Here is a 15,917-nt window from a genome sequence, read left to right as displayed (position 1 = left end):
CATCATTAGCGCTATCACAGTTGCATTAACCCTATTATCGCATGCCAGAGGTCGTGTCATCGCGTTTGTTGACTGTCATTCAAATGTTTACATTATACATTATTTAATTTCTTAATTCAAAAGTGAATATTTAAAAAATGCACCTAAACATTGATTTATTTTCTGTCACATGGTATGTTGAATGATTCAAACGTTTGTGATATCAAAATATAGTCCATAGTTTTGTACAAATTAGGAACTCAAATAACTGATATTCAAAGGCTAGAATATAAAATAAAATCTTTTTCTATATGATGAGATATCACTATGGTACTGGTACTAAATCATAGTGCCTCATCTCCCCCCTCCCCTCCCCCCTTGAAGTGTCGATTTTGGAAACAGTTTTTTATATACACTTAATTCTATATACAACATCAATAATCAATTGAAAACACAGTGTCCCCCTTTATAATTGATTTCTGTGGTGTCAATATGGTAAGTTATTTGTTGGGCTATTCAAATGTATTTATGAAAACCAAAAAATCAAAATAATGTGTGTGTATGTAATGCTATGACATTTAAACTGTTCAGATTAAAATTTGTTTCTGAGTTATAATTTGTACTCATTTCAGAAAAAAAAATTATATTTACTTCCTAATTTTGTATGGTAATTACGAGATCTATCTAGCATGCAGGGAGTTTGATTTAATACTAAAAGTAACAGATAAAATATAAAAGTTTTTACTTTAAAAAAAATTCAAAATTATCTGGAAGTTATAAAGATTTCACATGTGAAATTTGAAATATTTCTCATGCATGAAAGAATTTTTAAAATTAAAATTACTCTGCATATTGTCAACATTCTTAAAAACTGAGAAAATATTTAAAATGTCTTAATACGTAATTTAAAAACCTAATATTGTGTGTAATGTTTACTAATAACCTGCAATATTTTGTGAACATATGCTTACATTATCAAAAATTATAGTGTAATTACTGTCATAGATACCTTTTATGGTTACGACCTGGGTAGATTTCACCCAACCTCTGATGAAAGGGTTAATAATAGATATTGACCCCGAGCCACGTGAGAGTGATCACTGGTTTAATACACAATACATTGTTCAACTACATCTAATTACAAAATAAAACAGGTTAAACATTTGTGTCGTCACTGTTTCTTATAATGTCCTTTCATAATACTTTAAACTTGTACTCCAAAGAAAAAACTGTTATAGAATAATCACTACAAACTATTTTTATTCTTATAGCAAACAAACCAGAAACGTAAAGCTGATGGAACTCCTGACGGACGAGGACGCAAGAAGAAGAAACAGTAGAAACAAGCTGGTGAATTTATTTATAATAAAACCACCTAGAGAAGTGTAGTAGTTGGACCTGTGTACAGTTAAAGGACATTCCTTTTCACTTGCCTCAGTTGTGCTCTTTATCGTGAGAATCAAGGTTACCTCTGTATGTTATATATAAACTGTAGGTCTCTTAATAAATATTTTATAATTAAAGGAAAGTGTTTTGTTGGTCCTTTCTTTATTTAACTCAACATGAGCAGGTCGTTAAGGCACTCATTATCCAAGGGTCGCGGGTTCGAATACACCAAACGTGCTTGCCATTTCAGCTGTGGGGGTGTTTATAATGTGACAGTCAGTCCCACTGTTCGTTGGTAAAAGAGTAGCCCAAGAGTTGGCAGTGGGTGGTGATGACTAGCTGCCTTCCCTCTAGTATTACACTGATAAATTAGGGACGGCTAGCACAGATAGCCTTCGTGTAGCTCTGCGCGAAATTCAAAACAAACCAAACCTTTATTTATTTAAAAAAAAAGATTCTCCAAAGTCTGTAACAAGAAGTTGGAAAATACAGAGTTTATTCAGACTTTGTAACTATGTTGATTATAAGTAGGTTTGGGTAGGAATTTATTTTACCAAAGTTTCTCTAATTTCTTTTGTAGGTGGTTTGAAACAAATTTTTTAAAAAAGTATTTTGAACATGAAATTTCAAATGCAAGAGAATCAAATTCTTAAGTGTTGGAAGTTAAACAAAAGTTGTTTAAAAATGGATTATAAATTATACTGTTCTCTTCTAAGTTACAATATACTATAAAACAATTCTAGGTTGTGAGAATCTATCATTACACACGTGAAATGAAACAGCTAATTGTCGAAGTGATCTGGGATTAAACGTATATCAAAGTGATGTCTCGAAATAAAAACTAAACATATCAACTGAATACGAGAATTCAAAATGTTATCTTGGGATAACTGGTCAGGTTTAGCAGTAATGACATTGAAAAATGACATGTAATAAAATGATTGATCGAAATCAATGTTTCAAGTTGTTACCGTTTTTGATTATTCCAACAATCAAAATTATGATTAAATTGTCACGAAAATAATAACTAATCGTAATTCGAGAGTCTCGGGTTTGATTTCATGACAAAGTCGATCAAGTAGTTGAACAAATGTAACAGAACTGAATTATCGGTCACTGCTCAATGAATGCATCTTGAACTGGCTGTTTATTCGTACTTATTTGTCGTATGCTTGACGAGATGTCGGACATAGTTAATGGATTTATGACATCATTAGAGCAACGAACTTCTCCAGATAAAATTGTACCACTAACAAGAGAAATAACTGAAAATTTGGTTATATACATTTATATCTATATGGAGTATCTACGAGTGTTACTTGTTTGCCAATCATTGTAAACGTTACAGAAATGCTACAATTTTTAAAACCTCTGAAAAAAATTATGATAATTAAATTTTCACATGGATAATTTACAGAAAACTCAATTATGTTAAAACAAAAGGATAATAGAAAATAATACGTCCAGTTACAAAAGTTATATTGTTGTAGGCCTCAACCTCGCAAATATTATTTTCGATTTTATCTTGGTGAAGAGAAACAACCTGTTCAAATGCCAGTATGTGTCGCATTTCGTTTGATTTTACGAAATAGCGGTAGTCGTAAAAGCTAAATTGCATTTATCCGGGTCGAGTAGCTCGTGGCCTGGCATGGCCTAGCGCGTAAGGCGTGCGACTCGTAATCCGAGGGTCGTGCCAAAACATGCTCGCCCTCCCAGTCGTGGGGGCGTCATAATGTAACGGTCAATCCCACTATTCGTTGGTACAAGAGTTGGCGGTGGGTGGTGATGACTAGCTGCCTTCCCTCTAGTCTTACACTGCTAAATTAGGGACGGCTAGCACAGATAGCCCTCGAGTAGCTTTGTGCGAAATTCCAAAAACCAAACCGAGTAGTTCGATTACTGTCTGCCCACAGCGATTTTAGTGACGGAGGAGAGATGTCGTTAAGCCTTGTAAGTGTAGTGAGTATTGGTGTAATAAACCTAAAGTTAAAACGTAGTGTGGGATTACCTAGAACAAAGTGTATAAAAGTAAAAATGTCTGTTTAATTTTGCACTTATGTTATTTTTTGAAGTGAGCTAATTTCTCTTATTTCCAACATTTTACTAGTTTAGGTTACTAGTTGGAGTATCCGTCCAAGGGACGGAAGTTGTGTAAATTCATGATTAATGAAAAGTTCCTTCCTTGTACGAGATTTGTTTTGATATTCATACAAACAACAAAATGTGAAACTGCAAATTTGCTTGGATCCGATGGATATGCATACCAAATTTGGTGATCTATCCATAAACTGCCAAATGGTTACATGGACAAATAAGAGATAGCACTATTATATTTATATGGACATATTTGTTGCTAAGCAACATGAAATAAAAGCCATTGGTCGAATAAAAGAATATCCTGACATTCGACCCCTTGACCTTGACTGCATTTTTATACATCTTTGTGGGTCAAGCTTGATTTCTCAAAATTTATTTTTTTCACTTAGTTATGAAATGTGAGTTAATGGTATATAATTGGATGGGTATGGTAGTATTTGAAGTGCCATTTTTAACGGGATATATTTGTTGTTTTGAATTAAGCACAAAGATGCACAATGGACTATCTGTGCTCTGCCTACCACAGGTATTAAAACCCGGTTTTTAGCGTTGTAAGTCCGCAAACATACCGCTGAGCCAGTGGGAGGGCTTTAATGGGCTATAATCTGGTTTATAATATAATCATTAAACAGTTGGTCCGTTATATAACATTGAATAATAAATTAGGCGCGATACCATAATATTATTCACCCACCTGCATTAAGTTGCAGTATGGTAAATTAATAACATGGCCAGGTAGTTAAGGTACACGACTCGTAATTTTGGGGTCACGCGTTCGATTCCCTGTCACACCAAAGATACTTGCCCTTTCAGCCGTGGGGGCGTTATAATGTCACAATTAATCCCACTATTCGTTAGCGGTGGGTGGTAATTACTAGCTTCCTTCCATCTAGTCTTACAATGCTAAATTAGGAACGGCTAGCACAGATAGTCCTCATATGGCTTTGCGTGGAATTCAAAACACAAACTAATAAAAATTCCAAAACCTCATAAATATCATTGTTGTAACGGATTGTTTTAAATATTTTGGTTAAAGTAACGTGAACTCCATGTAATGACAGAGAATTAGTTTATTTCTTCAATTTTTCAGTCGTCTACGCTTAATTTGACGCAAGTTATAAGCCTAAGTTCACAAACAATTTTTTCAAGATAAACACTGAAACTGTTTAGGCCTAGTACACTAATAACGTTTAATATAAGCTTACGCGATTGATAACAAACTTAACGCAAAAATGCCCATAACTAACAAACACTACAAAATGCAAATCGCAAATTTGCGCGTATACCTGCATCAACTCAACAAACCTCCACATTAAATTTAGTAAAAATCCATCTACAGGAGAGAAGTAGTGGTAAAAAAAAAACCGCCTATAAAAACCGCAAAATACAAAACTGAAAATTTTGTATGTAGTTTTGCATGGACCTATTTAACATCCATACCAATTTTAATGTGTTTGTGTGTGTTTTCTTATAGCATAATCACGTCGGGCTATCTGCTGAGTCCACCGAGAGGAATCGAATCCCCCTGATTTTAGCATTGTAAATCCATAGACTTACCGCTGTACCAGCGGAGGACCCGATTTTAGTAAAGATCCATCCACATCCTGCGAAGTAGTTATATGGACATAAAAACAGACAGTGCTATTATATTTATATAGATATCGCTTGCAACAGTAATAAGCAATAAAGTATAGACATAATTCAAAACATATGCAAAATAAAATTTTCACAAGTCAAAGAATATCTCAGTATCTTATAGGTAGATACCATAAGCAGAAGAGTCAGATGAAGTAACCGAAACTAAACTTTGATGCATTACTAAGCTAAAACTAAAAGTATTAAAGAAATTATACTTTTAACTTTTACAATTTTCATAATTAGGTAAAGTTTGATGAAAAAACTAGTTTTGTTCAACAGTCATATATTTGTTTGTAGTATAGTTTTAATCACGAGGTATTGATATTACTGTAAATTTATTTTGCTTGTACAATTGTAGCATTGTCATTTTTAAGGAAAACCCTTAAAATTCCAGAATGTCCAGAATATTAATACATTTAACGAAATTGATTTTTCCTTGTACATTTATTTGCGTGTTTGAAAGATTTAGAAGTTCACATATTATCATTTAATATTTTCTTCACATACTTATTTTAATATTATTTTATTATTTAGTTTTATGTGTTTTCTGTAGTGGAAAGTGTAGATCTCGTTTGTTAGACGAGTATATACGATAGTTTAGACTTTAAATTAACTACTCAAAGAAATATGGATGAAGGAGGTAGTAGGCCTAACACAGAACCGGCTTCATATGTTAGCCAACTTATCAATGAGATTTTATTCAGTCCTCTTAATCTAATTCTGTTAACAATATGCGGGTTTCTGATTTACAAACTGTTTTTGGCTAAAGATAAAACTTCACCTGCTCCATCAAAGTCTCAAGAACTCCCCCCATTGAAAAAGAAAGACATGACACTCGAAGAACTGAGCAATTACAACGGTAGTGGTCCCGATGGCAGAATATGTGTTGCTGTAAACGGGAAGATTTTCGACGTCACAAGAGGAAAACGGTTTTATGGTCCAGGTAAACTGAATATGAATGGTTGTCCTCTGGTTATGTTGTTCTGCGTTATATTTTTAAAAACTGGTATTAACACTGTTAGTAATATTATCCTCTAAATTTAAAATCCCAGTTGTTATTAGCGTTACCAACATGGGAAAGAGAGATAAGTTATAACCAACGTAAATTACATGTTGTGGTTGTTTTAAATGATATTCAAGGAACAAGTGTAAAAATCGTCACTAGAACGTACCCATATTGAATTTTAGAAAGTGTTACCTAATACAAAAACTTGTATATATGTGTGTATCTCTCCTAATTCAGACTGTGTGTGTATCTCCTATTTCAGGCATTGTGTTATTACACAGTACAAAAGTTGTAGTGCTTTCAAACGAGACCTGGAACTCCAGTGGTTTTGAAAGCACTCGAGTTTTGAATGTGGTTTGAAAGTATGTTCCAAGGAGATATTACTTTATTATGAAAAACTGAAAACAAAACGGCTTACCTTTGATAAATGTGCTTTGTGTTTGTGTAGCCATTTTAATTATCTAAGTATTTTCTGTCAATAGCAGATATGTTATTATTTTTACAAATACAAATTACAATGAAACAAAAATGATTAAATTATGTATCACATATAACTTGTTTACATAATTAGTACGTTACCAACTACAAATATTTTATGCTGTACAGAGACATCAGAATCCTAACTTTACCATGAAAACTTAGCTGATAATGATAAATAAAGGTTATTTTTAAAATAAAAATAAATACGTTATTTTTCCAAGCATAAATAGAAACTTATGTGCCATTCAGAAGTACATTGTGATCACGATTGTTAACTACTGGTGAAAAGAACATTTCTTTACAGTTGAGTGGACATTTATTGTACATTATATTAACTTAGGGCATTTTAAGAAAAAGTAAAAAAGATATGTTTATAGTAATATAACATCATAATTGTTGTCACAACTGCTGTCCTCTGGTGGAGAAACTATATTTTAAACATGAAAGATGTGGTTTACAATGCTTGAGCATCTATAGGCATAACAGTAAATCTAATATAGTGCTTTTAAATCATTGTATTACATGTTACACATATATTGTACATTAGGTAACATCTGTATGTTACACATCACTTGTATACTTATTTTCTTTATGTACACACATGATGACCCATCTTATTTAGACTAAACAAAAACTAAACAGTATTCAAGTTTCAAATTGTTAAAATATTGTTTTACCTTGGGCTAGAAAACATTGAACTTGAGACAGAGAAGTGTCTCCTTGAAATCACAATATTAAACACTTAAGTAGTTTTATTTTTATCGAGTGTGTTTTATCCGCATATGTTAAATGGATAACCTACCTCCTATTATATAAGACTACATACAGTTTGATAGTTTACCCTTTGTATGTACAAAATATATTAAAGGTTCTCAAAAAGTGACAATTATCCACCAAAAAACGAAATTTGGAACTGACCTTTTCGTGACCTCTTTCAGTATCAGAAGAAGATAGATTTTATATGCCAGGTACAATAATTCACTGATGTAAGGATGAATGTTGAACAGAAAACCCCAGTGAAAAATTATGAACACTGACTTACACATCTGGCTTATGTTGTATATCAGATGACAGACACTAGAATGTTGAATATATATATATATAAGGTATGACATATGCAAATGATAATATATTTATAAAATTAACTTCAAATTACAGTGTTATTTATCATGTGAACTGACAACTGAGCATACGTACACATCTGCTAGTCTCTGTTTTGTCCACAACTCACAGCACTACAGAGATGTGGCATGGATGTTTAGGGACACAAGGGTGTTTGTTGTAGTGAAGGTGTTGGGTAAATTTGTTTCTCACATAAATTTGCTGTACACATCAAAGCTGATGTATCCACTTGTCACGTTGTAATAATTAAATCAAAATAGATCTTGTTTAATGTAATGTGAGGTGTGTGTTTTCCACCTTCAGTATTCAGCAGCAAGTAAAAAATTCCAAGCTTAAAGGTCTGTGTCACAAAGAATGTAAGTTAATATTGCAGACCAGCAGTACTTACTGTACTTTTGTGTTTATTTTACAAGTTTTATGTTGTAAACCACTTCGCCAGAAAGAATATGGACATTCTGTTACCCTAGTGTTATAATCCAAAAATAGGTCATATGTATGAAAGTGTATGATATGTGAAATGTCAGTGGTTGTTATTTTACTATGTCACTGGAAATAGCTTATAATGTAAGTTCAAAATAAATATTATATACCTTACATAAATGGAGATTTTTGTTTGTTGAAAATCAGATAAAAGCTAGTTTCATCACAAAGTCGCTCTCTGAGTTGTCCATCACGGAGAGAGACCAAATATAGATTTCTTGTCTTATAAACTGTGTTCCTTACTATTTATATTATATAAATAACTAACATCTTCTAATTAAACCCTAATAATCCATGTAACACCAAAGTAGGCTCATTTCTTTGGCAGTCCTGATGAGAATACTTGTGGAAAGTTCTGTCAATATATGTTTGTAGGGAAAGAAGTAAAGAAACTCTGGTTTTTCAAGTCTTTATGTATTTTAACTTTTATTTCAAGATGTTCTCACAATGCTTGTTTTATAAATCACATATGAAGTACCCATATGTGACTGAGTGATTGTCAAGTTTTACAGGTGGCCCTTATTATGCTTTTGCTGGGCGAGATGCTTCAAGAGGCTTAGCTACTTTCTCAGTAGAAGCAGCCAGTGATAAATATGATGATCTGTCAGACTTAAACACTATGCAGATGGAAAGTGTACGGGAATGGGAGATGCAGTTTAGAGGTAATACATTCATGAAATGAATCGTGAAAAACTGCGTATCAGAAACTCCTTTAATTTCCAACTTAACTTAATATTTAATATAATTCCTAAAAGATTCTTAAACTGTCAGGAAGAATGATTAATGTATACATTCAGCTTTATAATGTGGAATGTTCTATTCTAGATTAATGTATGCATTCAGCTTTATAATGAGAAATGTTCTATTCTAGATTAATGTATGCATTCAGCTTTATAATGAGAAATGTTCTATTCTAGATTAATGTATGCATTCAGCTTTATAATGTAAAATGTTCTATTCTAGATTAATGTATGCATTCAGCTTTATAATGAGAAATGTTCTATTCTAGATTAATGTATGCATTCAGCTTTATAATGTGAAATGTTCTATTTTAAGGAAAAGTTCCTGCCATTTTTAGTTAAGAAACCAAGTCAAAGTCCAGAGTTTACAGCTTGACAGCCAAGACAAACTTTAAACTTTACATTTGTTCATAGTTAAGTAGCCAAAGTCCAGAGTTTACAGCTTGGCAGCCAAGACAAACTTTAAACTTTACATTTGTTCATAGTTAAGTAGCCAAAGTCCAGAGTTTACAGCTTGACAGCCAAGACAAACTTTAAACTTTACATTTGTTCATAGTTAAGCAGCCAAAGTCCAGAGTTTACAGCTTGACAGCCAAGACAAACTTTAGACTTTACAATTGTTCATAGTTAAGCAGTCAAAGTCCAGAGTTTACAGCATGGCAGCCAAGACAAACTTTAAACTTTACATTTGTTCATAGTTAAGCAGTCAAAGTCCAGAGTTTACAGCTTGACAGCCAAGACAAACTTTAGACTTTACAATTGTTCATAGTTAAGCAGTCAAAGTCCAGAGTTTACAGCTTGACAGCCAAGACAAACTTTAAACTTTACATTTGTTCATAGTTAAGCAGCCAAAGTCCAGAGTTTACAGCTTGACAGCCAAGACAAACTTTAGACTTTACAATTGTTCATAGTTAAGCAGCCAAAGTCCAGAGTTTACAGCATGGCAGCCAAGACAAACTTTAGACTTTACAATTCTTCATAGTTAAGCAGCCAAAGTCCAGAGTTTACAGCTTGACAGCCAAGACAAACTTTAGACTTTACAATTCTTCATAGTTAAGCAGCCAAAGTCCAGAGTTTACAGCATGGCAGCCAAGACAAACTTTAAACTTTACATTTGTTCATAGTTAAGCAGCCAAAGTCCAGAGTTTACAGCTTGACAGCCAAGACAAACTTTAAACTTTACATTTGTTCATAGTTAAGCAGCCAAAGTCCAGAGTTTACAGCTTGACAGCCAAGACAAACTTTAGACTTTACAATTGTTCATAGTTAAGCAGTCAAAGTCCAGAGTTTACAGCATGGCAGCCAAGACAAACTTTAAACTTTACATTTGTTCATAGTTAAGTAGTCAAAGTCCAGAGTTTACAGCATGGCAGCCAAGACAAACTTTAAACTTTACATTTGTTCATAGTTAAGTAGTCAAAGTCCAGAGTTTACAGCATGGCAGCCAAGACAAACTTTAAACTTTACAATTGTTCATAGTTAAGCAGTCAAAGTCCAGAGTTTACAGCATGGCAGCCAAGACAAACTTTAAACTTTACATTTGTTCATAGTTAAGTAGTCAAAGTCCAGAGTTTACAGCTTGGCAGCCAAGACAAACTTTAGACTTTACAATTGTTCATAGTTAAGTAGCCAAAGTCCAGAGTTTACAGTTAGACAGCCAAGACAAACTTTAGACTTTACAATTGTTCATAGTTAAGTAGCCAAAGTCCAGAGTTTACAGCATGGCAGCCAAGACAAACTTTAAACTTTACATTTGTTCATAGTTAAGTAGCCAAAGTCCAGATTTTACAGTTAGACAGCCAAGACAAACTTTAAACTTTACATTTGTTCATAGTTAAGCAGCCAAAGTCCAGAGTTTACAGCTTGACAGCCAAGACAAACTTTAAACTTTACATTTGTTCATAGTTAAGCAGCCAAAGTCCAGAGTTTACAGCTTGACAGCCAAGACAAACTTTAGACTTTACAATTGTTCATAGTTAAGCAGTCAAAGTCCAGAGTTTACAGCATGGCAGCCAAGACAAACTTTAAACTTTACATTTGTTCATAGTTAAGTAGTCAAAGTCCAGAGTTTACAGCATGGCAGCCAAGACAAACTTTAAACTTTACAATAGTTCATAGTTAAGTAGCCAAAGTCCAGAGTTTACAGCATGGCAGCCAAGACAAACTTTAGACTTTACAATTGTTCATAGTTAAGTAGTCAAAGTCCAGAGTTTACAGCATGGCAGCCAAGACAAACTTTAGACTTTACAATTGTTCATAGTTAAGTAGCCAAAGTCCAGAGTTTACAGCATGGCAGCCAAGACAAACTTTAAACTTTACATTTGTTCATAGTTAAGTAGTCAAAGTCCAGAGTTTACAGCATGGCAGCCAAGACAAACTTTAGACTTTACAATTGTTCATAGTTAAGTAGCCAAAGTCCAGAGTTTACAGTTAGACAGCCAAGACAAACTTTAGACTTTACAATTGTTCATAGTTAAGCAGCCAAAGTCCAGAGTTTACAGCATGGCAGCCAAAACAAACTTTAAACTTTACATTTGTTCATAGTTAAGTAGCCAAAGTCCAGATTTTACAGTTAGACAGCCAAGACAAACTTTAAACTTTACAATTGTTCATAGTTAAGTAGTCAAAGTCCAGATTTTACAGTTAGACAGCCAAGACAAACTTTAGACTTTACAATTGTTCATAGTTAAGCAGCCAAAGTCCAGAGTTTACAGTTAGACAGCCAAGACAAACTTTAAACTTTACAATTGTTCATAGTTAAGTAGCCAAAGTCCAGAGTTTACAGTTAGACAGCCAAGACAAACTTTAGACTTTACAATTGTTCATAGTTAAGCAGCCAAAGTCCAGAGTTTACAGTTAGACAGCCAAGACAAACTTTAAACTTTACAATTGTTCATAGTTAAGTAGCCAAAGTCCAGAGTTTACAGTTAGACAGCCAAGACAAACTTTAAACTTTACAATTGTTCATAGTTAAGTAGCCAAAGTCCAGAGTTTACAGTTAGACAGCCAAGACAAACTTTAGACTTTACAATTGTTCATAGTTAAGCAGCCAAAGTCCAGAGTTTACAGCATGGCAGCCAAGACAAACTTTAAACTTTACATTTGTTCATAGTTAAGTAGCCAAAGTCCAGATTTTACAGTTAGACAGCCAAGACAAACTTTAAACTTTACATTTGTTCATAGTTAAGCAGCCAAAGTCCAGAGTTTACAGCTTGACAGCCAAGACAAACTTTAAACTTTACATTTGTTCATAGTTAAGCAGCCAAAGTCCAGAGTTTACAGCTTGACAGCCAAGACAAACTTTAGACTTTACAATTGTTCATAGTTAAGCAGTCAAAGTCCAGAGTTTACAGCATGGCAGCCAAGACAAACTTTAAACTTTACATTTGTTCATAGTTAAGTAGTCAAAGTCCAGAGTTTACAGCATGGCAGCCAAGACAAACTTTAAACTTTACAATAGTTCATAGTTAAGTAGCCAAAGTCCAGAGTTTACAGCATGGCAGCCAAGACAAACTTTAGACTTTACAATTGTTCATAGTTAAGCAGTCAAAGTCCAGAGTTTACAGCATGGCAGCCAAGACAAACTTTAGACTTTACAATTGTTCATAGTTAAGTAGCCAAAGTCCAGAGTTTACAGCATGGCAGCCAAGACAAACTTTAAACTTTACATTTGTTCATAGTTAAGTAGTCAAAGTCCAGAGTTTACAGCATGGCAGCCAAGACAAACTTTAGACTTTACAATTGTTCATAGTTAAGTAGCCAAAGTCCAGAGTTTACAGTTAGACAGCCAAGACAAACTTTAGACTTTACAATTGTTCATAGTTAAGCAGCCAAAGTCCAGAGTTTACAGCATGGCAGCCAAAACAAACTTTAAACTTTACATTTGTTCATAGTTAAGTAGCCAAAGTCCAGATTTTACAGTTAGACAGCCAAGACAAACTTTAAACTTTACAATTGTTCATAGTTAAGTAGTCAAAGTCCAGATTTTACAGTTAGACAGCCAAGACAAACTTTAGACTTTACAATTGTTCATAGTTAAGCAGCCAAAGTCCAGAGTTTACAGTTAGACAGCCAAGACAAACTTTAAACTTTACAATTGTTCATAGTTAAGTAGCCAAAGTCCAGAGTTTACAGTTAGACAGCCAAGACAAACTTTAGACTTTACAATTGTTCATAGTTAAGCAGCCAAAGTCCAGAGTTTACAGTTAGACAGCCAAGACAAACTTTAAACTTTACAATTGTTCATAGTTAAGTAGCCAAAGTCCAGAGTTTACAGTTAGACAGCCAAGACAAACTTTAAACTTTACAATTGTTCATAGTTAAGTAGCCAAAGTCCAGAGTTTACAGTTAGACAGCCAAGACAAACTTTAGACTTTACAATTGTTCATAGTTAAGCAGCCAAAGTCCAGAGTTTACAGCATGGCAGCCAAGACAAACTTTAAACTTTACATTTGTTCATAGTTAAGTAGCCAAAGTCCAGATTTTACAGTTAGACAGCCAAGACAAACTTTAAACTTTACAATTGTTCATAGTTAAGTAGTCAAAGTCCAGATTTTACAGTTAGACAGCCAAGACAAACTTTAGACTTTACAGTTGCTCATAGTTAAGCAGCCAAAGTCCAGAGTTTATAGTTGTTTATAGGTAAACAATCAAGACAACATCTATATTTTACAGCTGTTTAGAAGACCCATGTGACACACTGTCCTCGACAAGCTTCTAACATTCTTATTAATGTGCCCAACCCTTACACAATTTTAACACTTAGCTTTAACCAGCAGAAGATGTGGTATGATGTTTGTATATCAAAGTAAACGTCTTCTTTATCATCCAGAGAAATACCATTATGTTGGAAGACTGCTAAGGCCTGGTCAAGAAGCAACTGATTACTCAGACGATGAAGAGACTAGTCAGGACCACAGTTTTAAGGAAGAAGCAAAGTCAGATAAGGAAAACTGTGAAGAAAAATCCAAAGATGAATAAATTTGTGAATGAAATAAAAATATTCAAGAAATTATCACTGTTCTATAGATAATGCTGTATTTGGTACAATGTGTTGCAGGATAACTTTTTAAAACATGTTTAAATGAATTGCAGTCTTGAGGAATGTATAATAGACGAGAGAAAAAATTATATGTAATCGTGTTTCTGCTTTCTGGATGAAAAACATTATTACAGGGGATATTTTGGTGTGTGTTGTTTGTTCTTATATCCAATGTTGTAATTAGCACTGTGTATTTGTTATAAAGTTTTATATGCATAGGAAAAAATAAGTGTTGCAGGTTATTTATTGTAATTAATGAACTTATTTCAATATTGAACACGAATTTAATTTACTAGTACTTATTAAAATGAAAATATCAATGTGGAATGTTTTTAAGAAAGAATACTCTTAAGAACCTTTATTAACATGTAGACATTTTTTAGTTCCTTTGGTGTGATACAGATGGCAGCAAAATAAAAGATTTTTAGGGAAGTAACAAGTCATGAAGAGAAAACATTTTTATGTCCATCCCTCGAAATAGTTATTTTGAACTTTTTTGGAGATGCGTGTTTCGTACAATGAAATGTGGTGTAGGATACATTCATATAAAGCACAGATTAACTTTGTCATTCGTGGTCAGAAACAGGCATATTAGTTATTCATACTATAGCTAATTAATGTAGTTTCATTTCTACATTATTTTGTTTATTGAACTGAGCATTAGATGTAAAATTAATATTCGTTCAGTGATTTTTCTTATCAAAATAATTTTGAATTTAACTTTCAAACAAAACGGTTTGTGCATTTGTAAGTTAAGAACCACTGTCCTGCAATGTCAGCTGGTTCTAATATGACTTGTGAGGTTCTCAAGAGAGTACATGTATTAAAACATATGGTATCATTATTTAAAAATGTTTTTTTTCTGAGTGATTGTGAGAGCTGCAAAGATTAAAACTCATGTATAATGATATGTTATCTTGTTGTTTTGTACTCTTCAGTATCAATCATAATTCATGTAAAAATACCTCATTCTATAACTTCACACAAGCAGGTATACAGCATCAACTCTATGGCTTAACAAGTATTAATTAGCTTTGGTAGGAATTTAAACAAATATGTTACAATGGATTTACACGTGTAGCCACAACATAGTGGCTTGGTTTTTTTGTTTTTTTTTCAACTGCAAACTTTTGTGCTCATAGCTCCATCTCTTGACAATTTTGGGATATAATTACAACTGCAGCTATTCAGGATTCCATCACGTTTACTAACAGAAAGAACCATTCGAAAATGTTAATTTTATTACAAACGTCTAAGGAAAAATTCTAATTCCGTTTTGATCCGTTTAATTTAAAATTGAACTATCAAAAAGAAGATCGTACTGCAGTGATGTGCTGGATTACTTTGAAGTGTAACGTCCTTTTATACAGTGCCACAATGTTGGTTATTGTTGACTTGATGTCATCTGATTTTAACGTTTGTGAAATTTTTCACTAAGGCTATTTAGAAGCAATCTTCACACTATATGTGAGCTTAAGAACATAATTTACAACGATGTGTAGGATGTCAAGAATACATCATTTGTACTTACACTAGTCTGTACAGCATATTACAGTACAGTCAAACCTTGTGCTATTCACGTCACATGAGTTATTACAAATACGATACGTAGAAAAACACCAAACTGCATGAACAAGTTTTACCAAAAACCTGACATATGTCTGTAAATAGTTAAGTACATTTTCACCATTTTATGCTTTATACAAGTATTTTTATAAAATGGAACAACATTAATTGTAATCTTCATTATTAAAGACAACCAATGGTAAGAGTTTTTACAGAGTATCTCTTGGCTGTAGACAACCAATGGTAAAAGCTTTTACAGAGTATCTCTTGTGAAATAATAATCAGTGATGTGGAGAAACCCACTTGTTGAGAAATTTATATGCAAAAACGGATCGTTTGGGTTGAGAAAATATTTTACATAGAAGAGCGAACAACGTTTCGA

General features: G+C 33.2%; 2 protein-coding genes across 2 annotated transcripts in view; both read left to right on the top strand.

The window, feature by feature from the left end:
* LOC143228714 (SWI/SNF-related matrix-associated actin-dependent regulator of chromatin subfamily A member 5-like) overlaps nucleotides 1-1,501 on the top strand; it is a 38,880-nt gene extending 37,379 nt beyond the window's left edge. The window contains 1 exon segment of the mRNA XM_076460004.1: nucleotides 1,251-1,501. Coding sequence (XP_076316119.1) covers nucleotides 1,251-1,319 — 69 coding nt within the window. The 3' untranslated portion in view covers nucleotides 1,320-1,501.
* A 4,197-nt stretch (nucleotides 1,502-5,698) lies between these two features.
* On the top strand, nucleotides 5,699-14,877 carry LOC143228718 (membrane-associated progesterone receptor component 1-like). The gene is made up of 3 exons (XM_076460008.1): nucleotides 5,699-6,043; nucleotides 8,701-8,850; nucleotides 13,760-14,877. Exons 1-3 carry the CDS (start codon nucleotides 5,728-5,730, stop codon nucleotides 13,906-13,908), a joined length of 615 nt encoding a protein of 204 aa, XP_076316123.1. The 5' UTR covers nucleotides 5,699-5,727; the 3' UTR covers nucleotides 13,909-14,877.
* The last annotated feature ends 1,040 nt before the right edge of the window (nucleotides 14,878-15,917 follow it).

The sequence above is a fragment of the Tachypleus tridentatus genome, chromosome 10 (assembly GCF_004210375.1).
Source record: "Tachypleus tridentatus isolate NWPU-2018 chromosome 10, ASM421037v1, whole genome shotgun sequence".
Classification (NCBI taxonomy): domain Eukaryota; kingdom Metazoa; phylum Arthropoda; class Merostomata; order Xiphosura; family Limulidae; genus Tachypleus; species Tachypleus tridentatus.
Note: the sequence above shows the minus strand (reverse complement) of the source record. Positions and strands in the feature narration are given on the sequence as shown.

Coding starts and splice junctions, on each gene's coding strand:
- LOC143228718 (XM_076460008.1), top strand. CDS start 5,728: ATGGATGAAGGAGGTAGTAGGCCTAACACAGAACCGGCTTCATATGTT. Junction 6,044..8,700: donor AAAACGGTTTTATGGTCCAG/GTAAACTGAATA, acceptor CAAGTTTTACAG/GTGGCCCTTATTATGCTTTT. Junction 8,851..13,759: donor ATGGGAGATGCAGTTTAGAG/GTAATACATTCA, acceptor TTTATCATCCAG/AGAAATACCATTATGTTGGA.